Here is a 26,733-nt window from a genome sequence, read left to right as displayed (position 1 = left end):
AGTAACAATGACTTTGCCTCAAATATAACTCATTATTCTTTACGTGCTCATCTGTTCTCCAATAGAAATGATAGACAATGGAGCTAACTCCGAATATGTCCATGACACTGCTAAAATGTTACGTCAGTAAGGATCATATTTTAAAATACTTTTTAGAAGTTTATTGTTCTACAGAACTTGAGTGGTTCTAACTAATGCAATATTGAAACCAGCTCAAATGACCTCCATTCAAATTAGCCCTGGAAAAGCAGAAGAACAAAAAGCCTCACCCACAAAATCTTTCTGCATTGGCTCTGCGTGGCTGGCTGAAACAGCACAGAGCCCTTAAAAGTCACGTAAGCCGCTGGGCTATTTGCTCATGGTCCTGGGTGTCTTTCAAAAATCTGTTGCCAGCACTCCAGAGGGATAGGAAGGATAGAAATTTGATGGGCTACATAGGGGTGGAGGCTAGCCTCCACTACATGTCTTAAAACAAAACCTTCCTAGTCAAAACGAAACCCAAGATTGGCAAATAGGTGCGCGGGTTTTCCCTCCAGAAAGGGGCAGCCCTCGGATGGAGGCACCGGGCCTGCCCAGCAGACACTGCGGACCGACCTGGGCAGCACGCTACTCCCAGCCGCCCGTTCCCGGCGCCCGCAACTTGCCTGGGAAGCAGGGCTGCGCGTCCACGAGGCTCTTCAGTTTTCTTCTCCCACTGAACAAGCCCTAATTGACAGGTGACTTGTCGCAGAGGTCTGAAAGTTAGAATGTGACTGCCAGAGATCTTGTTCCGAAGCTGCCGCGACTCGGCACGCCACGCCCAGCGAAGACCTGGGCTGGTCCTGGAGCCCTCGGGGCGACGGGCTTTGCCTTCAGAGGTCGTGCTCTGCGGGCCTCCCGGTGTCCTGGCAGACTGGGCCACCAACGACCGAGTGGAGGGAGGATGGGGTGCACTGTCCCCAGGAGGAAGCAGATGGCCAAGGGCGGAGGAGGGGAAATGCCGTGGGGAACTGCTACCCAGGCAAAAGCCGGCTTGGCTCCCTGGTTTTTGTTTTCTTCGTTTTGAATTTCTGTTTTCCTCCTTTTAAATTAAGTCCCAAAGTCCAGGCTAGGAGAAGCCCGGAAAGGAATTCGGCTTCTATCTGTTCCTTACAGTCCAAATAAGGCCCAAGACCACCACCACCACCAACAACAACAACAAAAAAACCCCAACCAAACCAACCAACAAGAAGAATCTAGTAAAACTACAAACCTTCCAGAGTCCCCATACTCGATTTTTACCTCAGGCTCCAATGTTGGACATACCTCAAAAATTCCGTTAGATCTTCTCTCTTCTGACATTTTGGTGATTTTGAGACAGGGTCTCACTATGCAGTTCTGGCTGTCCTGGAACTCACTTAGTAGGATAAATTAAAAAAAAAAAAACGGATGCGACTGCTCTGAGGTACGATGGAAGAAAGTTTACTGTGGAGATATGGGAAGAGCATAGTCAGAGACAGGGACATCTGGGAGAGTCCACAGTGGACCATGAGGAGAGGGACGGGGGGGGGGGGGGGGGGGGAACCAGGTGCAGCAGCCGAGACAGCAAAAGGTAAAAGAGCGAGTAACCAAAAGATCTGGATTATATAGGAAAGAGTCTCTGGGGGAAGGGTAGGTACTGAGGGATGCTGCGAGAATCTGGCAGCCAGGTTCGTTTTGATATGTTAATAGGCACCCCAGCCATTTGTTCCAGGGTTTGAGATTTAACACAGACCAAACTGGCCTTCAATTTAGGGATTCTGGCTCTGCTGGGATTAAAGTGTGTGCGCCTCCATGCCTGGCTAACTGACAATTTCCACTTGCTTATCGAGGAAAGGAATTTTTTTTTTAATATTTATTTATTATGTATACAATATTCTGTCTGTGTGTATGTCTGAAGGCCAGAAGAGGGCACCAGACTCAACTACAGATGGTTGTGAGCCACCATGTGGTTGCTGGGAATTGAACTCAGGACCTTTGGAAGAGCAGGCAATGCTCTTAACCACTGAGCCATCTCTCCAGCCCTCGAGGAAAGGAATTTAACCAAATCCAGGGAGCCCACGGATAGCAAATTGGCCTTGGAAGCCTGTTGTCAGAGGCACACAGAACAGACCTCCGAGTTACTCTCCTCTCTCAGCAGCCAACTGGGTGTACCACTAACCTTGGGAGCCAGTAGATAGTCCCTACTCAGACTGCTGCCCTGCTGCTCCTTAGGGCGCTATTTTTCTCTGGCCATTGTCTTCTCCAGGGTTGCTTGGGTGTTGCCCCACATGGTCTTTGTGCTCTTCTTGCCTCTTCTCTCAGTTTCCTTTGCTTGCCCTCTTCCTCTGGAAGTTTTAAGAATCAGTGTCCCCTGCCGGGCGATGGTGGCGCACGCCTTTAATCCCAGCACTCGGGAGGCAGAGGCAGGCGGATCTCTGTGAGTTGGAGACCAGCCTGGTCTACAGAGCTAGTTCCAGGACAGGCTCCAAAGCTACAGAGAAACCCTGTCTCGAAAAACCAAAAAAAGGGGCTGGAGAGATGGCTCAGCGGTTAAGAGCATTGCCCGCTCTTCCAAAGGTCCTGAGTTCAATTCCCAGCAACCACATGGTGGCTCACAACCATCTGTAATGAGGTCTGGTGCCCTCTTCTGGCCTTCAGGCATACACACAGAAAGAATATTGTATACATAATAAATATTAAAAAAAAAAAAAAAGAATCAGTGCCCCTTTTCTTCTCTAGTAAACTATAAACTACTTATGTGTACCACTTGTGTACAATGTATAATCACATCATCAATCTAACTGTGTGCATCCAGATTAATGTTGAGTCAGTATTCTTCCTCTGGTTCTCCCGACCATTCCCAGAAATTCAGAGAACCTTGTTTGCGAAGAAGCAGCGGTAAAGCCAGCATCTCTAAGTCCCTGATCTGTGATCTCAAACTCTATTGTGGTGACTTGGACAATGTTGCAAACCTCTGTTTTTGTTCTCAGTGGAAAATTAGCCTTTGTAGCAGCATGTCCCCAGTTTTCCCTCAATGAAGGAACCAGCAAGGTTTAGTTTTATCAGTCTTTGTTGTAATTGGTTAGTTGTGAGGCTGATCATTTGTCGGGCCAGGCCATTTAGTAATCAATAGGAAGGGTTAGCTCATCAAGGACATGACAAAAAGGAAAGCAGTGCCATCTGTTATGGCTAACTTCACCTTCCGTGCGTTCCTGCTGTAAGGTGAAGATGCTGAATGCAGGTAGCTGCAAGGTTTACCATCCTAGCAACCACAGAACTTCAATCAATAAATACTGCTCCACCTGTCTCTCCTCCGAAACAAACTAATGACAGATGTAACGAACACCTACTTCCCCATTTGACACACCAAGTGCGCCAATGAGCTAAAAGTCATTACCGTCCAGGGTAAACCGACTCAGCCTTTCCCACTCTTAAATTGCCTCAAATGTGGCATCGATCATCACAACACATACATGTACTGTCTGAAGAAGTTAAATTCGTCATACACATATAAACTTGTTTTTTTTTAAAGATTTATTATACAGTATTCTGTCTGCATGTATGCCTGCATGCCAGAAGAGGGAACCAGATCTCATTGTAGATGGTTGTGAGCCATCATGTGGTTGCTGGGAATTGAACTCAGGGCCTCTGAAGGTACAGCCAGTGCCCTTAACCCCTGAGCCATCTCTCCAGCCCCAAACTTAAGTTTTTAAAAGGATAAAAAACAGGACTTTTCAGTCCTTCACAATCCAGAGTAAATATTCAACAAATGCCAGTTTGCACAAACTCTAAGTTTCCTCTTTGTAGAGACCTGCCCAGGAACCAGATGTCTTGTCAGTCTGTGTGGGTGGGGTGAAGGCAAGTCAACTCTAAGTTTTTTTTTTTTTTGTTTTGGTTTCTCAGGACAGGGTTTCTGTGTAGCTTTGGAGCCTGTTCTGGAACTCACTCTGTAGACCAGGCTGGCCTTGAACTCAGAGATCCGCCTGCCTCCCAAACCACCACCACCACCCAGCTTAAGGCTATTAAATTTTAAACAATCTAAGTTAGCTGACTTAAAAATTAGACCAACTGATGGTATCAATGTCGTCCATGAACATTTTCATTAAGAATTTTAAGGATAAAAAAACAAAGCAGTGGTTGCACCCTTCTTTGTAATATTTTCATTAGTTCCTCCTATGTCCTCCTCCTTTATGAAACGAAAAATAAACACTACTGTTGCAGAACAATACTATGAGCTGTGTTATTTTTGTTCTTTGTCTTCGTTTTTTGAAACACACATGGTTTCTCTGTTTAGCTCTGGCTGTCCTGGAACTCACCCTGTAGACAGGCTGGCCCCAAACTCAGAGATCTGCCTGCCCATGTCTCCTGAGTGCCGGGATCAAAGGTGCTCTGTGCCACCACACCTGGCCAGTTCTACACACTGGCTAATCTCTTTTGTCTTTCTTTCCTCTCTGAAACCATTTAACATATAAACACTGCCCAGTCTGAAACAGTACTATGAGCTGTGTATTTCTAAGGAGTTTTAGAAAGAATTAAATTCTGATAGAAACAAGTCAAGTCAATTTGTTGATTTTTTAAAATTTTTTATTTTACATGAAACTGATTGGTGCAATCCTGTGGAACCATCTTTAGAGAAAATTCTTTTTCAAAAGTAAACAAAAATCCTTTGTATTATTTATATATTAATTTGCCTAATTTTTGAAAACAAAACTCATAGCTTTATCCTACTTAACTATAAATGATACATTTAAGAAATTGAAACAAAAGATGGATAGCATAGGCATAAATGAAACCGTTCAGTAAACTGCTTCAGTCCACTGTATTATTTGAGCCCAAAGGAAAAGCTGTAAGCCACAAACTATAGTTTTAATAGAACACAAGAATGTTTAGATTATTAGCAAAGCAATATCTTAAAACATATCTTCATTCAATATTTCATATTGAAATAACTCATGTATAAAGTTGCTTTCCATTATTTACTTTAAAAATAATACAATTATGATGTTCAAATATGTAGTCATATGACCAAACAAAAAAAATATTTGGAAAATTCAAACTCCTGCAACCACTTATATAAAGATTACAGAAAAAAAAAGGACAAGCTACAAAATACATCATAGGAGGAAAACAATATCACAGCATTTATGTTGGGTATGTATTTTCTTATATATTCATACCAGTTGAACAGATAGCTGTCAAAATTTAGTGAGCTATTAAGAAATGAAACTAAATTCATACTATTTTTGACATTAGGTAACTGCTGATTTCATGTTTGACTCATGGTTTCATTAAAAATGATTTATAGTAATATTTACTATCATGACATTTTGAGAGGCACAGATTAAGTGAGGGCATTATTATGCCAAACCTGGCAGAATCTATACCTGACTCCATTTAATTACAGTGTAAAGTATCTGAAGAGCCCATGGCAACCAGATATGGCATTTAATATGTGCCCATGCTGAGTAACCACATTAACATTGGTGATTAAAACATTCACAGCTAAGTAGATGAGACATTTTAAAAAGCTGCAGGACAACTTCAATACAAGAACTCAAATGGATAAATCTCCAAAATCTTAAACTCTTCTTAATCTGTTTGTAAAGTTTGTTTAAGGAGTGGTGGTCTAGTCGTCAAGACCCTAAGAGATGGAAAACATGTTTACTCCTTCTACACTGGGACATCATAAATTAGTAAGCAAGACAACCTGAACTCATTTTGCTCTTACATGCAGAAGTGTGTGTGCGTGCGCGTGCACATCTTAAAATGGCTTAAATTTAAGAGTCAACTTCTCTAGTCAGTAATGGTAAAAAACTAGAATCACTAGTCAGTCACTATCCCATGATGTCAAGTGTTAAAGTCTCCACAGCAGGAGACTCATCTGACTCTCATCACCTGTGGTGAAGAGGCATGACTGAGAAGCAACTGCCATGGTTGTCCTCTTTTCAACAGAAGAGAAGCCTGCTACCTATACAATTTTCCATCATTATGTATCCTATTCTGAATACTTGGATCAAAATCTCATTTCAATCAGTTTAATCCACACAAGAGTAAGACACAAACAGTAGAACCAATTCTAAAGACTTTAAAATAGGAAACATTCACAGCATTCAAAATTTGTAATTTTAGGGCTGCTAGTCAGAATCTGTAGAAACAAGACAGAAATGAAGAGAAAAACTGACTTCTCAGTGCACCACATGGTCAGTATGGCACCTATGTGGTACCAGGTCCCAACTGTAGACTGAAGCTGGGAATGACGTGACCAGAACGTTCAAATGACTCAGATCCCCTTTTTTCTTTGTAAAAGCCCTGGAAATGCAATGTCGCGGACAACTCACTAAAAATGTTTCTATTTCATTACCCATATTGTAGTGTCTCATATTCTTTATCCTAAGTTACACGGTCTGATTTTTAAGGTCTATTATGCATTTTTTCTGAGTGGTGGCAACACCTCTAAACAAATAACATAGCTAGTTATAAATCATAGAATGAGAGATAACAAACAAACCAAAAACCTGTACATTTTCCAAACTAGCAAGAAATAAATTATATCATGATATATCAATGAAAATTGTACCAATATTAACTAATAGTTCTATGGTAGATTATTTTCCCTCATAAAATTAAGCAGTGCAGAATAGGGCTTGGCTACAGTTAATCACTTTTGGTTTTCTTAAAAACACAACTTTATTCACTATAAACAATTAAAAGGCAGTTTTCTTCCTCTGTAATACACAGACATTAAATCTAAGATTGTTTTTTAAAGTCTCAACTACCTATTAAGAAAAGGATTTTTAAATGGTTAAAAGGAATCAGAATACCAAAGTTTAGTGTATGAAGAGTACATATAAACCAAGAAAAAGTAGATCATTGGTGTTAGGTATTTCATATGAATAGCTGCATTAAGGTCCAAAGTTTTTCCATCTTTACAAATAAAAAAGGTGTCCTCTCCCCATGGGGATCTGCATCGTACATCTCTCCCAGCACGTATGAGAAGGGTTTTAGAATGCTGCCAATGTTAAATCTTCAGTACCTAGAGTTAGAGGACAGTAATTACAGTGGCAATGGTGCATCTGAAAGCGTAGTTATGATCCAACACGAGTTGTGGTGGTTCTTTTATCTGAGAAAAAACTTTTCAGAAGAAACACCTGCCCTATGCTAACCACCAGAAGAATGAGGGCTTCTCCTACTGACCAATAGGCCACTCTTGTATTTAGATCCTCTGCTCGGCTTCGGCCTTGAGCCTCCCTCAGTCGGAAATGAGTCTGATAGTCGATGACAGACTTCAGAGCTTCGTGAATAGAAACACAAGCAGATTCCATCTAAACAGAAACATTTCCAGTTAGTTTAATGTCTTTCATAGTTCTATACCTAGCATATTCTTCTGCTGTTTTTCATCTCACTCTCTCACTGGTTTAACTCTCTGTAGTGAACAGGCAACCATTCTTTCACTCTTATTAGTTGCCCTGGCAGCGATGCTCTTCTATACATTCCCCTGGGCCAACCACTGAAAGAGGCCTGTTCCCCCAACCAGGATGCCACACTTCTAAGGCAGTTGATGGGACACAAACTAACAAAAGTGAATATTTTCCTTTTTTAGTTAGGGTCAGTGGTTATTAAATTTCAAAAAGTTCTTAAGAACTAAAAGAGGCCGGGCGATGGTGGCGCACGCCTTTAATCCCAGCACTCGGGAGGCAGAGGCAGGAGGATCTCTGTGAGTTGGAGACCAGCCTGGTCTACAGAGCTAGTTCCAGGACAGGCTCCAAAGCTACAGAGAAACCCTGTCTCAAAAAAAAAAAAAAAAAAAAAAAAAAAAAAAAAAAAAAAAAAAGAACTGTTATACTTGCTGGTGTAGTGGTGCATGTCTTTAATCCCAGTACTTGGGAGGCAGAAGCAGGCAGATATCTGTGAGTTCGAGGCTGGCCTAGTTTACAGAATGAGTTCCAGGACAGTCAGTGCTACACAAAGAAACCCTGCCTCACCCACAAAAAAAAAAAAAAAAAAAAAAAAAAAAAAAACCAAACAAACAAAAAAACCAGAGAACTGTTAGGTTGGAGAAAATTACTGCAATTAAGTTAAATTCATTCCTACAATTTTTGAGATATTGGCTAATTTTTAAATCATTAAAAGTGAAAATTTTCATATATATTCAAAGAACAAAATAGCGAGTCCCATATCCATATTTATTAATGCATGGCTGATCTTGTTTCATCTTTATTTCTATCTTTCTGATGATTTAGAGCAGTTCTTTTTATTAAGATTTTTTTCTCCATTTACACATGCGTCTCACACACACTCACACACACACACACACACACACACACGAGTGTTTTCTGCATGTATGTATGCCCACCAAGGTCTGAAAGAGGGCATCAGATCCTGGGGAACTAGAGTTACTGATGATTGCTGGGTCCTCTACAGACCAGCAAGCACTCTTAACTGCTGAGCCAACACTCCATCCATATTTAAAGCCATCTATGATACTGTGGCATTCCTTTACAACTGAAAGAAGATGCTTTAGAACACTGGAATTATTAGCCTTGCTACTTTTCTATCTTAGTGGCTGCTATGGTATGGGTCCCCAGTGTCCCCAAAGGCCATAAGCTAAAGCACTGGCCACTGATGGAAGAAGAGAGAATCTTTAGGCGACAATGTCTACTAGAATGGAGTTCTGTCTTTGGGGGTTCAACCTTGAAAGGTATACTAGGATCCTGGCCCCTCCTCTCTTTGCTGCAGCGAAGGTGAGCAACTTTCCTCTACTACGCATCCCTGGCAGTGTTCTACTTCTCTACAGGTTAGCTGACCAGAACTGCAAACTGAGACACACAAACCAAAATGACCCTTCCCCGCCTAGGTTGGTTATCTTCAGCTCTCTGTCCCAGGAACGGGAGACGAGCTGTGAGCTACCACCCGTGTTAACACTTCTTCCTTTCTCTACACTTAGGGGTTCATAACATCTTTGAACATGGGGTTGCACCACAGAGGTCTCATTATCTATTGAATGTCTAATCTGCAGGAATTTAGAATTTTAAATCATTTCAAAATTCAATGTTCATCAAGGAGTGAATACATGCTATTACATCATGTACTCTTTCCCCCTTTTAAGCAATGCTCTTCAGCTCTTTTTCATTACCTGGGTAAGGGCACTGACTCGGTTCTCACTGGGAAACAAAGGTGGGTCTTCTCCAACTTGAAAATCAAAATACACCGTTTTGTGTGTGAAAGTAGAAAACTCATTGCTGAAGCAAAATTTGTATGTCCCATTTCTGGAGGCAGTGAAGGTGAAACTGTCGTACTGTTTCTTCATCTCCTTGTATAACACCTGACCGTCAGGATCTTCTAGTCGACAATCTACATCGTAGTGACCACCAGTGATCACCTGGAAGAGAGTTACAGTGATCACGGTAGCTAACATTTGAAAACAAAATCAAATTTCTTTCTAAAATGACAGTAAGGCTGACAGAGGTCTTCCTATCACAACTTCACAGACCCTGATTTTTACCAGTGGATTAAAGACAGAGTTTAGACTTCAAAGAAATTTCTATTACTTATATGACCTTTTGTTTCAATAGTCACACAAGATATAATTTGTATTCACAGAGCTACAATGTACACATATATATTATACACACAAACATGTACAAGTACAAATATAAATGAATGAACTCGTTGGATTAAGACTAGGGCTGTGAAATGCTATGTAAATATTATACCAATGAGCTACATCCCTTGCCTGATTTTGCTTGTGGACTAGATCTTGCTAACCTGATCAGAATGACTACAAACTTGATCTGGTTGCAAGCCTTTAATGGGTAAACTCTCCCTCCAGCCAGCACACGTTTTGTTTTGTTTTTTTCTTTCAGTTTTGTGTTTTAGTTTTTGGAGACAGGATTTCTCCAAGGCCTGGCTGTCCTGAAACTTGCTCTGTAGACCAGAGCAAGATCAGCCTGTCTCCCAAGTACTGGGATTAAAGGCGTGCACCACCACTGCTTGGCCTACTACAAATTTGTAACTCACCACTTCAGTTACAAAGAAGGTGGGATTACATGTATGCCAGCACACATGGTCAGATAAAACATTGTGGGGCTACAATTTTAAAAAGCATTTAATAAACAGGGCATTTACCCTTCTCTTTAAAAGTAAATACCGTTTCTTCTAAGAGAAAATGTCTTCATTCTAACATATCTAGATATTCATACCTGATTACAGGATTCTGAATAAAACAAATTGAAAAAAAAAAGACTTGGTTACCAGCCACATTTGTTCTATCAAATTTAAAAACAAGCAACCTTACTTTAGTTAACAGTACCTCTTCTAAATTTGCTCACCCGTTCCAACTAAAATTGGGTATCATCTCAAACTCAAATTCCACCATCTGTTCACAAGATCACAACACTTTCTTGACCATCCTAAACCGTCCATTACTAATCCACAATATGCTATGGTCCCAAATGCCTAAAGGTTCTCAAATCTAATCTCTTCTAACATGGGGTTTCCCAACCTGGTAGTAGGGGCTGTATTGTTCTGGGCACCATACCACATTCAAATTTAGGACTAATCTCTCTGCAATCTCAGTATATTAGATGTCAGCTGCAGCACCCCACAACTTGCAATTTCTCCCTGTGGGGTGGGAGTCGGGGTGTCCTATCTATTTTTATCTTTCAATAAAAAAAAAACCCTCACTTAAAATCTTTTGAACACTCACTATACCCTATCAAGAGTCAAGATCTGTCATATCAGCATGCACTCCCTCCTACCTCTTGCCTCAGCAACTTCCTGTTGTCACCCCCAGACTTCACAAGCTCTCTGCCTAACATCTCTACTGACAATGGGGTTCAACAGAATTTGTTTGCCAACATATCACAGAACCTAACACTGCAAATGTTTATAAACCTAGTTTATTACAAGACAATGTAATATAAAACATCATTGCCAAAAGTTCTCACAGAGATCTGGAGAGATCAGGTATGGGCCTTCTTTGCCCTTCCCTTTTGCCATCTGGGCCAGATGTACTCAGACCAGGACCATTCAAGTGTGAAAGGAACACCTTGCAACCAGAGAAACCAGAGTTTTGTCTGAGTTGTCTTCTGGCCATATAGGCACAGGTAACTAAACTTTAGAGCAGGGCTCAGAGTCAGGAATTGGGCTACAGGGGAGCAGAGAGACCAAATACAAATCATGTTAGTTACAGGGGAAAAAAAGACAATCTGATCCAAAATCACCTCTTCGAACTCTCAGCTCGCACAGCCATAAAGCAATTTTTTTTTTAAAATTTATTATGTATAGTGTTCTGCCTGCATGCCAGAAGAGGGCACCAGATCTCATCATTATAGAAAGCTGTAGGCACAAGGGTTGCTGAGAATTGAACTCAGGCCCTCTGGAAAAGCAGCCAGTACTCTTAACCTCTGAGCCATCTCTCCAGCCCAAGCAAAACTATTCTTACTACTTGAGAGCCACCTGCTAAGACTTTAGTACCAGAGCTTAGCCTAATGCCAGGCCTGCTGGAACTTTCAAACTATCTCTTCAGTGTGCCCTTTCCTCCTCTGCTATATCGCAGACCAAACCTTAATTATCCTTCCTTGGGCAGCTCAAACCTCACTGCTCCACTACATTTCTCCTGGTGAGCGCTTTGTCCCCTGCCAGCATTCTGCCCGTGTAGCACTGCACTTTAATATCCAGACTGTGTCTACTCTAGGCAGTACCACAATAGAGTTCATCTTGAGACTCTCATTTCTAGTCCTTACAAGTTGGGTGACCTTGGATCTAAGCCCACCTTGGGTTCTGTTTTACCAATTGAAAGGAATACAAACTCTTCTCTATTTTATATTAGTTTTCTTGAGAAAGAACATATATAAAACATTTGGCACTCTGTATACATAGAGATTTTTTTAAACTGTTATAGCACCAAGCATATTATCTACAGCTATAAAGTTCAAGAAATGTATATGGAACTCAGGAAAGTCTGACTTACATCTTACAATTCCTTTGTAATTATATATGCTGAGAATTGATACACACATATATCCTCAATTCTTTTTTGATCCTTAGTCTCCTCTCCCTCCCTCATCAAGTATTACCACGGATATAAACACAAATTACCACGTACTGTTGATTTTACCTTTTGTTTTTCTCCTTCCGCACTATGCTAACCTAGTTGAAGCTATTATCGCTTCTTTAAAAAAAAATACGTTTACTATTTCCAATTATGTGTGTGGGCGTGTCTGGGAGAGAGTGTGTGCATATGAGTGCCAGTCGAGGCCAGAGGTTGTTGGATAACAAAGGGATGCAGCTCCAGTTACAGGTGACTACGAGCCACCTAGCACTCCAGAATTGCTGGAATGTTAAATGAACCTATGAACAAAAACGGGAGACTGTTTTAGTCTACTTTAAGAAATCACACTGAAGAGAAAAGTTCCTGGTTTACACTGTCCCCAAACTGAGAAAGAGCCTCTGGTGTAGTCACAGTTTTTTTTTTTTACAACACCCTTGACAGATGATCTTTAAAAATCCCCTAACAGAGAGCTTCCAATCACGTCTGCAGTAACCAAGAGTCCGGGGTCATAAAAAAACACCCCCCCCCAGACCCTAAAAGATCATGGAGTTATATTAAATCCGATTACACTGGAGTTTTGGATTACAGGAGTAGAGATGGGCATTTGTGTGCAGTAACAACTTAAAATAAACCCCTTAATTTCTTAAAGAATAAAGTTATTTAATAGTGCTCAAATTCAATGAATGGCACCGAAGAATGTCACAGCCACAGGAAGCATTTCTGAAATTCACAACGCCCTGCCTCCATAACCGATGTGACTCAGGTTAGGCCAACCACAGTGGCTGGGGCCGGGGGTACCTGGAACTCCAGAGTGCACTTGGTGCCCTGAGTGATGTCCTCGTAGAAGCACTGCTTGGCATTGTCGGGCAGCTCAAAGGTGATCTCGGAGGCGCCGCTCGGGCCAGACAGCAGCAGCAGCCCCCACAGCAGCGGAAGCAGCCTGCAACCCCAACGGCCCGCAGCGGCCGCCCAGCGCGGCGACGGCGCCGACCCCGGCATCATCCCGGCAGCGCGGCGGCCTCAACGGAGCTGCGGGGCCTCGACGCGCGCAGCAGGCCCGGCCCCCGCCGGCCCGCGAGCCTCAGCGACGCGTGCGACGGGGAGCGAGCGCGGGCTTCCGAAGAGACGCGCTGAGGGAACCGGCGCCGCTCCGGGAAGAGCCGAGGGACACGGGGGCACAGCCGGCGGACCAGCGGAGGAAGAGGCCTCGCTGACCGGAAGTACAGCGGGCGCCTCGGCGGAAGGGGCGGGGCCGGGGCAGGCCCCAGCGACCCGGATGTGATATCCGGGGGGCGGGCGAGACGTTGGAGTGAGGACGTGGAAGCGCGCGAGGCCTCGGCGTTGCGGGGGCGGCCTCCTTGGGCGAGGGGCGGGGCCGCGCGGGAACTCCACGGAAGGGGCGTGGCCGGCCGTTGCCTAGGAGGGGCGCGTGGTCTCGCTGCTCGCCCGGCTGCGGTGGTGAAGGGCTTCCGCTGCGTTTTGTCACCGTGAGTACCGAGTTTGGGGACGCTCCGAGGGACTCCGAAGAGCTCACCGGGGCGGGGGCGGGGAGCGGGGACCCCTTCGCCGGTGGCGGAGCGCTTTCTGGTTTGCAGGAGGCTCTTATTAATTGTAACAGTGGTGGAGGAGGCAGCTTCGGCAAAGAGCGCATGTTCTCAGAGCTGAACACGAGACTGGGATTTCTAGTCCCTGCTCGTTACCTCCCGGCCCTCTGACCTCTGCCTGGATGCTTAAACCTTCTGCTTTAATATAAAGAGTGCTGATAAATACGGATTATTGCACGGCTTCATTATCTGGGAAGGGCCTCTAGAGGAGGGGCTGGCACGTGGTGAGCACTAGCCAAGTTTCGGTTTAATAAAAGCACACGTCTGTTGTGTACCCCTTTTCAGGGTCCTTCCACCAGAGTAAGGGAGTTGAGGATCCAACACAGCAGAATTACTAATTTACCTATGAGCAACATGGCGTTTCTTAATACATTTTACCATGCGTCTGCCAGTCAGGTGGTGGCTTTTTTTTCCTTTTTTTTTTTTTAGGAAAAGGCAGGGATGGACTTTATTAGAACGGGGGTTTGTGAGTGAGGGTGGGGTAGGTTATATAAAAGGAGAGGAGACGGAAGTCTCCTCTATGGCCTGGGGCACCCAAAGCTTCTGCCGTGGCCAAAGGAATGGAGGCCAGAGGTCACAGCCTTAATTTTATCAAGACTGGGGAAAGACTACACCTTCCTGAGAACCAGGCCAGAAACAAATATTATTTTGTTGGCGAGTGAAAGTAAAACTGAATTTGACAGTGAGAACTGTAGGTTCTGTTTTCTGACTGAGCTGGGTGAGATAAAAGGTAATGCTCTTTTAAACTAACCTCGGGCCGCAATCCCAGCACTCATGGAGGCAGAGGCAGGCGGATTTCTGTGAGTTGGAGGCCGACCTGATCTACAGAGTGAGTTCAGGACAGCTAGTGATAGACAGAGAATCCAGTCTCGAAAAAAAAAAAAAACGAACAAAATAGAAAAGAAAAAAGAACTGAGCGGTAACGTGACTCAGGAGAGCTTGTCCAAGGCTGACTCTTCAGCCCTGCGGGGGTGGGGGTGGAGGGGATATCTACGACACACCCAAACCAGTCTGCCTTCTTTCTTCCTAAGAGGACAGTGCAAATAAATAGGGAAGAAGGAATAAGATTTAAAATCTCAGTACAGTATGAGGGGTTTGTGAGGGAGGAAAGGGGAAATGATATAACTATAATCTCAAAAAAAGTAATAAAAATCAGCGCAATATCACTTTTAATCGCAATTAAATATTACCAGACAGGCAATTTTTTTTTAATGATAAACATTTTATTTCTGTAAGTGTAGTATAACAAAGGCAATCTTGGTGGCGAAAACAACTAAATAGCAAGGAGAGGGCAAGAAGAGAGGTTAGAAAGAAGGAAGTGTTGGTGCGGCTGCTTCGACAGGCTAACAATGCTAGACATGGTTGTGCACCGCTAGTAGAAAGGTGAACTGGACAGCCACTTTGGGGAAAGCCTAACATGTAATAACGCGAAAGATACATGTAGACTATGGAATACATACATGACCTGCAAGTTTCACTTTCCATATTTTTAAAATTGTTTTTTTGTTTTGTTTTTTTGAGACAGTTCCTCTGTAGCTTTGATGCTTGCCTAAGAACTCTACAGACCAGCCTGGCCTTCAACTCAGAGACCTATCTGCCTCTGCCCCCCCCCCCCCCCCCCCCCCCCCCCCCCCCCCCCCCCCCCCCCCCCCGAGTGCTGGGATTAAAGGCAGTGGACCACCCTTGCCCTGCCGGGCTAAGATTTATTAAGTGTACAGTATTCTGTTTGCATGTTTGCCTGTACGCCAGAAGAGGGCAATGGATCTCATTAGAGATGGTTGTGAGCCGCCATGTGGTTGTTGGGAATTGAACTCAGGACCTCTGGAAGAGCAATCTCTCCAGCCCCACTTTGCATAATTTTATATCATACTGTACAATGTACCTTAGAGTATTTACTGTGGAGCATGATTCTCAGAGTATCTTCTGAAGTCTCCTGGAGGTTTCTGAAGCTCTTTCAGAGGGTTTGTATTTTTTGAGGCTGGATTTTTCATGTGTTTCGATCAACACAGCATAGCAGATTGAAGGAGGTGAGCATTCAGGCTTTTTTATGAGTCTAGATTTATAAAAGTAGTAAAGCACTGTCTTTTATTTGATGAATTATGCCTCATTTTCAAACATATTGTGTGTGATAGGTTGAGTTGTATACCTTCAGACACGATTCCAAGACCTCATTCCCATCTCTGTGGATATCGCTTCATTTGGAAGTAAGATTTCTGCAGTTATTGTTAAATTAAGATCCCCATAAGAGATTATCCTAAATCTGGAGTGAGCCCTTTTAAGTGCAGTGATTGGTGACCTGATAGAGAAAAGACACACAGATAGATTTGAGTGGTGTGTGCACAAGCCAGGGAACACCGAAACTTGTCCATAGTCCCGAGAAGCTGTTCAGAGCCTCCAGACAGAGTGAGCCAGTACCTTCACTTCAGCTGTCAGGGAATAAGCTTGTTATTTTAAGTCACCGAGTTGGTGGTTATTTGTTACATGGTATAAGGGACATGACCATATTTCATAAGTTTAGTGAAAACTTGTCAAATATCTTTTATATAAGAAATGTCACATGGACCCAGTAGTCAGCACTCATGCAGATGTGGGGGACAGCAGTTGATAATCAAGTGCCTCCTATTGATCTCCGCTTGGGTTTGGAAACACGTTATCCAGGATCTCACAGATTGGGCTAGACAGACTGGCTAGCAAGCCCAAGGATCTTCCTGCCTCTCTCCCTAGCTCTGGGGTTGCAGGCACAGGGCACCCCCGTGGGCTTCTTTATGGGCTCTGCAGGTCTGAGCTCAGGTCCTCATGCTTGTGCAGCAGGCACTTCACCCTCTGGGCCATCAGTCAGCCCAGCCCCTTTTCATAATTTCTGTTTCAAGAGCTAGACAGACAGACAGACACAGGACAGATGCTTGGAGTCCATATTCCTAAATCTCTGAGAGCTTCTACAGCCTGTAATTTCCCCACAGTAAATTTGAATTTCACAATTTGGTGTGTGAGTGTGACAGCCTATCTGATCCCGAATAGAGAACAAAGCCACGAGGAAGCCCTGACATTGCTTTGTCAGACAGGGCACGTTTGTTTCTAGGAAAAAGCAGAGGGTCAAAACCACTAGTTCCAGAAACTGCTAACCAGGAGCTGAAGTGGCAACTATGGAAGAAATCTCTAAAAGCCAGGAATCCAGTCAATTCCTGGGTGGTTAACTCGTCAGGAAGTTTGGTAGACCATATTGCTTGTCTCTTTGTAGAAGAAGTTCCTCAACATGGCAGAATTAAAATTTGGTGTTACGAGCTTGATATTTTGGGCCAGTAGTTTTTTTTTTTTTAATTTTATTTATTTATGTATGTTTGGATTTTCGAGACAGGGTTTCTCTATAAGGGCCAGTATTTTAAACCCCCAATCTGTGTAGCGATATGGAAATTGAAGGTAGTGAGAGCCACGCTGCCTTTCTGTTTCAGAAAACCTCATTGCCCCAACAGCCTTTGGCCACCAGGTGGTGCTGTTCACTTTCCAGATTCCTGCACAGGCACTGCCTTGTTCTGCTTTCCGAGGTTTACAGAATTGCAGCTAAAACATTTGTGCAGAATTCGCTCAAAAACACCAGACCAACAAAAGGGAGAGTGGGGGTGGTTAGGTAATGGAGAAAGAACACTGACAGCTGCTTTTAGAGAGTCATGTTAGGAATGTAAGCCTTTCCCTAGTGCGGTGAAGAACCGGCAAATTGAACCACAAAAGGACCTAGTTGGAGTTCTGTTGTTAAAAAGAATGTTCTGTCTGCCATTAGATTAGATTGAGGTGTATAAATAGGGAAGTAAGATTAATCTATGTAAAAAAGTCATTAGCAAAAATATGACAGTGGTTGACTAGGTGGCTGATGGGAGTGTCTGCTGATGCAAGGTGACTGGAACGGAGAGGCTCTGAGTCATCACAGAGGCGCAGAAAGACTGGCCTGCTGTGACTGAATGAAGGTAGGGATGCTCAGGAGAGCGAAGTGGGGGGCAGTACCTGAGGCAGACACAGAAGAGGCTGGGGTGGGGGTGCTTAAAGCAGTCGTTTCAGTCTATGAATGATGATCTGTTTTCTAGACCCCATGCTCAGTGTAACTCATGGTGCTTTCCTCTGTTATGTAAGACACTTTCTTCCTTTAGTTACTCCCATCCTCTAAAGACACCGTATAACTCCCCTTATATAACTTTCTTGCTCCTGTATTGGCACATAATGAATGCCCGACTCTATTAGTTAAAGACATGTTATAGAATGATAGAGAGGCACCAAAATCTTCCCCTTTTGTTTTGATATACATGGTAATGCTATTTTAATCATTGTAAATAATTGACTTTCGTGGCATGCATGCTTTAAATGGTGTATTTACTAGGCTGTTTTGTATCATATGTGATTGGTTATCTTTTTGTTTAAAGTGCCATATGTCTTGGAAAGCAAACCACATTGACAGCCACAGGTAGTTGTAAGTCTGTATTCTAGGTAGGAAGCAGCTGAAAAGTTTATCAGTTCATGGGCATAACTGAGGGTTTACATGAGCTGTCCTGTGCATCCAGTAACAGCGGAAAGAATAATAAACAATGTCTTTTAGCCTCATCTAGGCCCTGGGGTAGGGACAGCCTGTGTGAGGGACATTGCAGCTCAGAAGAGCCCAGTTAAGAGTGAGTGTCCTTTGGAAGGCCACTGTGTGTGCGTGTGTGTGTGTGTGTGTGTGTGGATAGATAGGTAGGTAGATAGATAGATAGATAGATGTAGTTAACTATACATTCAGTTCCCTTTTGAGGTCTGTTGAAGCAACTTCTGCCTTTTAGAGAGTCACTGTTGGAATGTCCTCTCTCCACTGGGCTCAGGGAGCCAGTTCATGCCCATTTGTGTATTCATTCTTCCCCACTTCCCAGCTGAAACGGGCTTTGTGCTTGTTAGACAATCCCTTTAAGGTGGAGCCACATTCGTTCTTATTCAGCATTTCCCACCTCGCTAAAGACAGCTCATAAAGCATATTTAAATAGTTCCAGTGTGCTCCTCTCAATCTAATTACAGACAAATACTGTAATTATTAGATTATTAAACAGGGTTTCTCTGTGTCTCTTTGGCTGCCCTGGAACTCACTCAGTAGACCAGGTCGTCCTTGAACTCAGACAGATCCACCTGCCTCTGCCTCCCACGTGCTCGGATTAAAGACGTGTGCCACCACACCCAACTTCTCTCCCTTTTTTTAAGGACGTTATCCTTTTTTTTTCTAAAATATTTATTTATTTATTTGTTTGTTTGTTTATTTATTATGTATATAATATTCTGTCTGTGTGTATGTCTGCAGCCCAGAAGAGGGCACCAGACCTCATTACAGGTGGTTGTGAGCCACCATGTGGTTGCCGGGAATTGAACTCAGAAGAGCAGGCAATGCTCTTAACCTCTGAGCCATCTCTCCAGCCCCTATCCTTTTTCTTTTGTGTTCTAAGCCTGCATATATTTTTAAACACACACTAAGCCATTTAGAGGTTTTTTCATCTAAATCTAACTTTACTGTATATCCTTTTCTGACCACACGAGTCTTTAATTTGCTAAGCGATGTGGCTAGGATTAAAGCTGTGGCTTTGACTGGGTCCACACCATTCCTTAGCTTTCTGAGAGTCTAGCTTTGTGGTGGAGGTACTGGTGGGAGCCATGTTTATTGCCAGAACTCTATGGAGTTTCAAGGTCCCTGCCACCACCTAGAAGCCTGTGGTCGGCTCTATAAACACTATTTAAGTACTGTGTGAAGGACAGTTTGCTTTTGTGGTGCTGAGATGAAATGCAGCTCTTTTGCATGCTAGCTCCAAAGCATTAACTGTTCTTTTCATATGGGTTCGGATATATTTGTTCATAGGACCCATAGAAGTCATAGGGAAGCAAAACACACAAAGACACATATATCTCGGCATAAACAAACATAACTGTGTTTTTAAATACATGGAGAAATTAAGGTTGTAAAACTAATAATGGTAAAGTCAAGGTTTGAAACCATATTTAATAATGGGATTCTACACTCTTTATTCTTAGGTTTTTTGAAAATTAAGGGGTTGAGATGGGTGTTCTTTATTTACTCTGAAGCCATTACACTGGAAGTCCTCCGTTCTTGGCTGAAGCCCCCCTACCCCCTGGGTCTCTCCATGTAAACAAGGCTGGCTTGGAACTCACTGTGTACATCAGGTCATCGCAAACTCCTCATCTTCTACCTCAGCCTCCCAAGTGCTGGGATTACAGGCATGCACCTGTACACCGTGCTGCTTAAGTATTAGTTTCAATAGACCCAATTTAATTATTTATAGAAAATTGGAATGTTAAGCCAGACAGTGGTAGCCTATGCCTTTAATCCCAGCACTCTGGAGACAAGAGACAGGCGGATCTCTGTTTAGTTCAAGACCAGTCTGGTCTACAAGAGCTAGTTCCAGGACAGGCTCCAAAAGCTACAGAGAAACCCTGTCTCGAAAAACCAGAAAGAAAGAAAAAAGGAAAGAAAATCGAAATATTAGCTTTTTTTTTTTCCAGATTTTTTTTTGCTCATTCCACAGTAGGCGGCATGAACGTCACATATTTTTATTGAGTTTTCTTGCCATCAAGTCCTGCAAGAGTGATCAGGCTTAGATGACTGCTGCCAACAGTGGGTTTGGGTTGCAGCTGAGTTGGGTTGCTCACAGAATGGGCAACCCACCGCTTTTACTGCAAGCGTAAAGTAAGCCTGCTCTCGATCTGAAGTAAGATGACAAATTTAGCAGCTCAAAACATGACCAAGACAAAGCCCCAGGAAGGGCAGTCAGGCTGTTTCAGACTTGATAACACCAGAAGAGGAAGGCAAGCGGCCCATGGACACAGCCTGTCAACGTTACTGCACTTAATACCCAGTACAGAGCTGTGGTATCTGAGCATGTTCACAGTTTGCTTCTTCATACCCACCAGGTCCATTTCCAGCAGAGCTGATGAAGAAAGCCAATTTCCCCAACTCACAGTGGGTCTTATTGACTTAACTTATGCTAATTGTATAGCTTGAAAGAAATCTCTTTTTTTTTTTAAAGATTTATTTATTTATCATGTATACAACATTCCTTACCTGTATGCTTGTATGCCAGAAGAGGGCACCAGATCTCATTACAGATGGCTGTGAGCCACCATATGGTTGCTGGGAATTGAACTCAGGACCTCTGGAAGAGCAGTCAGTGCTCTTAATCTCTGAGCCATCTCTCCAGCCCCCGAAAGAAATCTCTTAATGCATGTGCATCTCTTTGACCAGTAGTTAGGTTGAGCATCTTTCCCTATTGACTGGCCCCTCGTTGCTGCTGTGAACAGTATGATGTCCTTGTTTTCTCAAGTTTGTTTACTTGGCTCTTCTTGAGCCCTGGAAAAACATGGCTAGGGCTGTCAGTGTCACAAATTGAATAAGACTCTGGTCTTGTCCCTTAGGTTCCTCCACACTAGTTGGGGGATGAACTGCACAAGCAAATGGTCTGAATGCCAAAGGTCAAAGTTAAAACATAGTTCTCCATCCAGCTGTCACAGTCCTTCCATTTCCAGGTGGAGATGTAAGAAATAAACCTTCTGCCCCAAGGCACAGACCACTGTGCAGAGAAGACAGTTCTCATAACAAAGCAGATTCCAGGCTTGTGATAATAGGAACAATGTACCAGGGTACAGCAGGTCAGAGACAGTAAGATTACATTCCTAATATACACAACCTTTGTTAAGTAAAGAGAATATGTAAGAAAATACTATACCATCAGAACATGTTTTTATTAAAGATAGCACAATACCATGAAAAAAAATTCGGAAATGAAAAAACCAAAGTTTCTTTTCTGTTGTCATTTTCTAACAATGTGATACTAAGAAATTTTGTTAATAATGTCACAAATAATATAAAAAAATGTTAAACATAACCTCATATTTGTGGGGCAAATACATATCGTGTATATATGAAAAGTTTAAATCATTAACTTTAGATCAAATGCATTTTCTACCAAGATTTAAGTTACCTTTGTAGAAATTGACAGATTGATCATATGGATGTGGAAAGACCTCAAACAGTCAAAAAAAACAAAGAACAAAGTTTAGTGAGTCATACCTCATCATTTTAAAACTTACTGCAGGAATTTACACAGCATGTGGTTCTAGTGTTAGGACAGATAAAGCCTCGTAGCTACAGACAGTTGTGTCAACAAGGGTGTCAGAATTTCTTGCCCAAATATCTTAAACTTGTACCAGCAACTGTTCTCTCTTTCCCTAAATACAAAGCTATTGCTTATAGTCCTAGAGAATTGTACAGTTCTTTTGTGTGTGGTTAGTGGTTTCAAGGCAGGGTTTCTCTGTGTAACTTTGACTATCCTGTAATTTTCCCTGTAGACTAGGTTGGCATCAAACTCAAATCTGCCTGTCTCTGTCTCATGAGTGCTGGGATTAAAGGTGTGCACCACCACCACCCCACTGAGCATTGCACTATTCTTTATGGTGTGGTTTGCTATTGCATGTTTATAAATATTCCTTCAAATTACCCAACATGACTGTACCATCTTTTTACCCAGTGAACCCTGGGACTAGCCCCAGAAATCAAAGCAGAGTCTTTGAAACCGACCCTAGATTGTGTTGTGCAATACTTGAGGAATACATAGAGAAATGGGCACTGTTGCTCAACTGTCACTACTGATGACCTGAAATGACAAGGTATTAAGAAATCAAGTAGCTGTGGAACTTGACTGCTGCAGTGATAATGCTTTTTTTTAAAATAGCGTCTCATGTGGCTTATTTTGATGGCACCCTAGAGAACATAAGTGGAGAAAAGGAGACACGAAATAGCCAGACTTCATGAGCAGTCTGGCTCTAAATGTACTATGTATGTATTGCAATATAGACAATATCGCTTAGTGCTCTGCATAAGATCTAATATAGGTTTGCAAGGATTGTCGCACCAGTTAACCCTCAAATCCATGTGGTTACTTATGGTAATGTAAGGACACTTAGGAAAGAAACGGGTGGGATTCTGAATCATGACTAAAGGTTTACTTAGTAGAGAGAAATCACACCCAGGTTTCACTAGTCTCACATGTGCTCCGTCTCAGTTGATTGCTAAAAAGTGGAATAGCCTGTTGATAACACAGTTCTAAGAAAGCATGCTTGTAGGAGGCTAGTTTATACGTTTGAGTATGTGCCTTAAATGAGTGGCTGAATTAATCTAGTAACAACAAATGTTTGCAAAACTGTACTAGTAATTTAGTAGGACAATAAATTCTTGGCAATCAATAATATACAATTTGTTTTTCAAAAATTGTAAACCATAAAAAGAAAAAACTTGTTGGGATTAAAAACAAATGACAGAAAACTCACCAATATAATATTGGCGATAAGAAATAAAGTCCCGAGTTGAAGAGCCAGGGAGAACATTACTAACTGTAGGTGTTATTCGCCCTGCTCACCCTAAAAAGACTCAGGACTGACAGGAATTTTGAGTTTAGTAAAAGCACTGGACATCTTTATGTAAATATCAAAATACTAAAATATTTAAATGATATTTTTGGGTTAGTTCAAAAACTTTAAAAATTCAGAAATAAATTCTGCAAAAAACTGAGAAATTTAAAATATATCTACATAAAGGAAATAATTTGACATTTTAAGATATTTAGACTCAATTAAATGTTAATTCTATCTGATTGGTCTATGGATGGTATATAAGAAAAGAGAAAAAGGCATTATATCTAAGTTCCCGAAAGAACTGAAAAGTAAGGAGGCTTGGGAGATGGTCAGTTGGTAAAGTGCTTGCTGTAGAAGCATAAGGACTTAGACTTGCTCCCCGGCACTCTGGGTTTACTCTACCAGCGTGCCTAGCGCTGGAGATCCCTGGGGCTTGCTCACCACTAGCTGAATCCGGGAGCTCCAGGTTCAGTGAGAGATCCTGCTTCAAAAAACAAGATGGAGGGGCTGGAGAGATGGCTCAGTGGTTAAGAGCGCTAGCTGCTCTTCAGAGGTCCTGAGTTCAGCAACCACATGGTGGCTCACAACCATCTGTAATGAGATCTGGTGCCCTCTTCTGGCATGTGGGCACACGTGGAGGCAGAATGTTGTACACATAATAAATAAATAAATCTTTAAAAAGAAATTTTGTATTAAAAAAAAAAACAAGATGCAGAGTGATTGAGGAAGACATCCGGTGGTGACTCTGGCCTCCACATGAACATGTTCGTGTGTACGTGTGTCAGCTACACGCACAGACACATGAATGTATGTACACAAACACACAAACGTAGTTCAAATTTGAAACAAAAACTTAAATTTATCAAAAGTGCAATATTTGAATTTTTTAGTAACTAAACAGTCTTTCTGTCAAGAATATCTTTTCTGAGTGTTTTATCAGGAGCATAGATGGACATGCTTGTGTCGTTATACAATGCCAGAATTTATTGAATACAATAATTCATAAGCCCACATTAATTTTATTTGATTTAAGAAAACCCGATTTGCTTGCTAGCTGATCACTGACAATTACAGGGTCTTTTATTTCAACCTTAATTACTGATATTAACTCCCAGATCACACGTTGCACGTCACTGTATGGTGGGTTGCAGAGTCTTCCATAAGAAGGGGTCAAAGAGGCTGCCTGTGTTCGGATTGTAGAGGGGCTGTTCTGAAAGCAGACAGCTACTGGAGGAACAGGGGCAGGCCTGTAGGGCACTTAGACCACAGCTATTCAAGTGCTACATTCGGCCTCTGGGTGCACCTTCTGGTACAGTCTCCAGTGAGGAGGGTACCTTTTGTGTGCTTGGTAAGCTCACGTGTCTTGTAATTTGATGGGTTTCACTGTTTATTGGCAGAAAATACCAGTCTGTGTCTCCTGATGTGCTAGCAGATGATGGTATTTACTCGTGTAAACAAGATGTGGAGCCATTTTTTCTTGGCACTTAACGCTGAAAATGGAGTAGCTCAGGTCAGGGCTGTTGCTTCATTAGATAGAGCAAGCCATGGCTGGGCAGAGGTTAGAAGTCAATATTTCAGACAACACGGTGCAACCCAGAGCTGACCCAGCCTGTTTCTCCATGGTGACTTAATATTTACAGGGAACTTTTACTAAAAATATTTTTGTTTTTGCAGCTAGCAGAAGCCAGGACTCTGGAACACTTTCTGCTGCCTGTGGATCTTCTGAACTGACAGTTTACCAGAAAGCTCCAGCCACTGCACAGTTTCTTCCAATCTACCACTGTTAAGACACTTCCTGCCGCCCATCCTTTCCTCTTGGAGAGGAGTTGCAGGCAACGTCAGTAAAGAGTCTCTCACCTCGACTGTTGTGGTTGCCCTTACCATCATGCCGAAGAATAAAGGCAAAGGAGGCAAAAACAGGCGCAGAGGTAAAAATGAAAATGAATCTGAAAAAAGAGAGTTGGTGTTTAAAGAAGATGGGCAAGAGTATGCCCAGGTGATCAAAATGCTGGGAAATGGACGGTTGGAAGCAATGTGTTTTGACGGTGTAAGGAGGCTGTGCCACATCAGAGGAAAGCTGAGAAAAAAGGTTTGGATAAATACCTCAGACATTATATTGATTGGTCTACGAGACTATCAAGATAACAAAGCTGATGTAATCTTGAAGTATAATGCAGATGAAGCAAGAAGTCTGAAGGCGTATGGAGAACTTCCAGAACATGCGAAAATCAATGAAACAGACACATTTGGTCCTGGGGATGATGATGAAATCCAGTTTGATGATATTGGAGATGATGATGAAGACATTGATGATATCTAAGCTAACCTAAGCATGCTACATCCCAAGTTTTCTGAAGATAGTTTTGCATACTTGGGATCTTGACCTTCAGCTGTTAAGTAAAACTTCTTTTAGCATGAGTATGACTTGTTAAAGCAGATTGATGTATTTTTATTTTTTGAAGTATTATATTTCTTTGAAAACCAAAGATGTTATCGTAAGTGACATGTTAACCCTTTGTTCTTATAGATGTAACTGAACTTAGGGGTAGAGCAGTGTGCACTGTTGAGACTGCCTTTCCATTTGGGACGCTTCATTTCTGGCACATGAGTGCTTTGAGTCAGCAGTTCCGCCTGTCGAGCATCCTGGGCTGAATATGCCCCAGTTCCAGCACATCTGCTTCAGGCCCTTAGGCCTTGAGACTTGAGTCAGATTTCCACATTTGTAGTCAGAATGCAGCTGTTTTTGTACTTATGGAGCCATGCCATTTTATACTTTTCATGTTCTGTAAATTTTAACCTTTATGTTGTTGCCACCCATAAATAGGCATTTTGCAGTGCAGTTTTTAAATTACATCAGTAGCAATTTTGAGTTTTAAAAATTAGCCATTGCAGAAATTAAACACTTAGGTGATAATCATCTTGACTTTAGAAATACAGTAGTTGACAATGTTTATATGTAATTTTTACTTTCCTAAGGCATACGCAAGAATTGAAAATAAAAAGTGAAATAAATATGTTCTGATACTTGCATAGAGAAGGTGGTTGTTAATAGCACATAAAACATTTTTACTTTGCAAAATAGGATGTATAAAAAGTCATTTCCAAAAAGCTACTGTATTGAGGCTTTGAATAATTGCTGTGTATGGATTGAAGTTAATTACATAATTGTATAAATAAAGTCTTCCTTAAGCTAAGTGTAGGTTAAAGGGAGAGGAGCCACAGCTTAATGCAAAGGCAGTCCCTGTTTCCTGAACGGCAGAGTCCAGAAGAGAAGCCCAGTGAAATATGTTGGCATAAAAATACTTTTTCCTTTTAATATGTTCATTATCTCTCTGGTATGTAACAAAAATAAATGACTGGATGATTTTTAGTTCATCATGCGAGAGGCTTTTTCTTTAAATTAGACTCTGGTGCTTAAGAGATGAATTTGCTGTTTGCTCATTTAAGTGATGCTGGTGTCGGTCTGCAGTTTCACCCGTGCTGCGTGGGCAGGGAGTATAGACCTTGTCTGTCAGCCCTTGATGCCTTCTCCCTAAAGAGTAGTTGCTTTCTCAGGCTTTGTTCCAGGCACCTTTAAATGGAGAACTGGACATGAAAATAACAGTATTCACCTTTTTCTTTTTTCCCAATTAGCCCATAATGTAGCTTAAGAAAATTCCCCAGTCAGAAAGAAAG

At 42.3% G+C, this 26,733-nt stretch overlaps 2 protein-coding genes across 2 annotated transcripts; one reads left to right on the top strand and one right to left on the bottom strand.

Moving 5' to 3' along the window:
• Positions 1–4,545: 4,545 nt before the first annotated feature.
• On the bottom strand, positions 4,546–13,244 carry LOC121453176 (transmembrane emp24 domain-containing protein 7). The gene is made up of 3 exons (XM_041659706.1): positions 12,830–13,244; positions 9,113–9,358; positions 4,546–7,301 (listed from the first exon to the last, which is right to left on the bottom strand). Exons 1-3 carry the CDS (start codon positions 13,031–13,033, stop codon positions 7,065–7,067), a joined length of 687 nt encoding a protein of 228 aa, XP_041515640.1. The 5' UTR covers positions 13,034–13,244; the 3' UTR covers positions 4,546–7,064.
• A 121-nt stretch (positions 13,245–13,365) lies between these two features.
• On the top strand, positions 13,366–26,433 carry LOC121453177 (eukaryotic translation initiation factor 1A). Its single transcript, XM_041659707.1, has 2 exons — positions 13,366–13,518; positions 24,733–26,433. Exon 2 carries the CDS (start codon positions 24,944–24,946, stop codon positions 25,376–25,378), a length of 435 nt encoding a protein of 144 aa, XP_041515641.1. The 5' UTR covers positions 13,366–13,518; positions 24,733–24,943; the 3' UTR covers positions 25,379–26,433.
• Positions 26,434–26,733: the final 300 nt, after the last annotated feature.

The sequence above is a fragment of the Microtus oregoni genome, unplaced genomic scaffold (assembly GCF_018167655.1).
Source record: "Microtus oregoni isolate MIOR12 unplaced genomic scaffold, Mior012 000011F_ref0000422, whole genome shotgun sequence".
Lineage (NCBI taxonomy): Eukaryota > Metazoa > Chordata > Mammalia > Rodentia > Cricetidae > Microtus > Microtus oregoni.
Note: the sequence above shows the minus strand (reverse complement) of the source record. Positions and strands in the feature narration are given on the sequence as shown.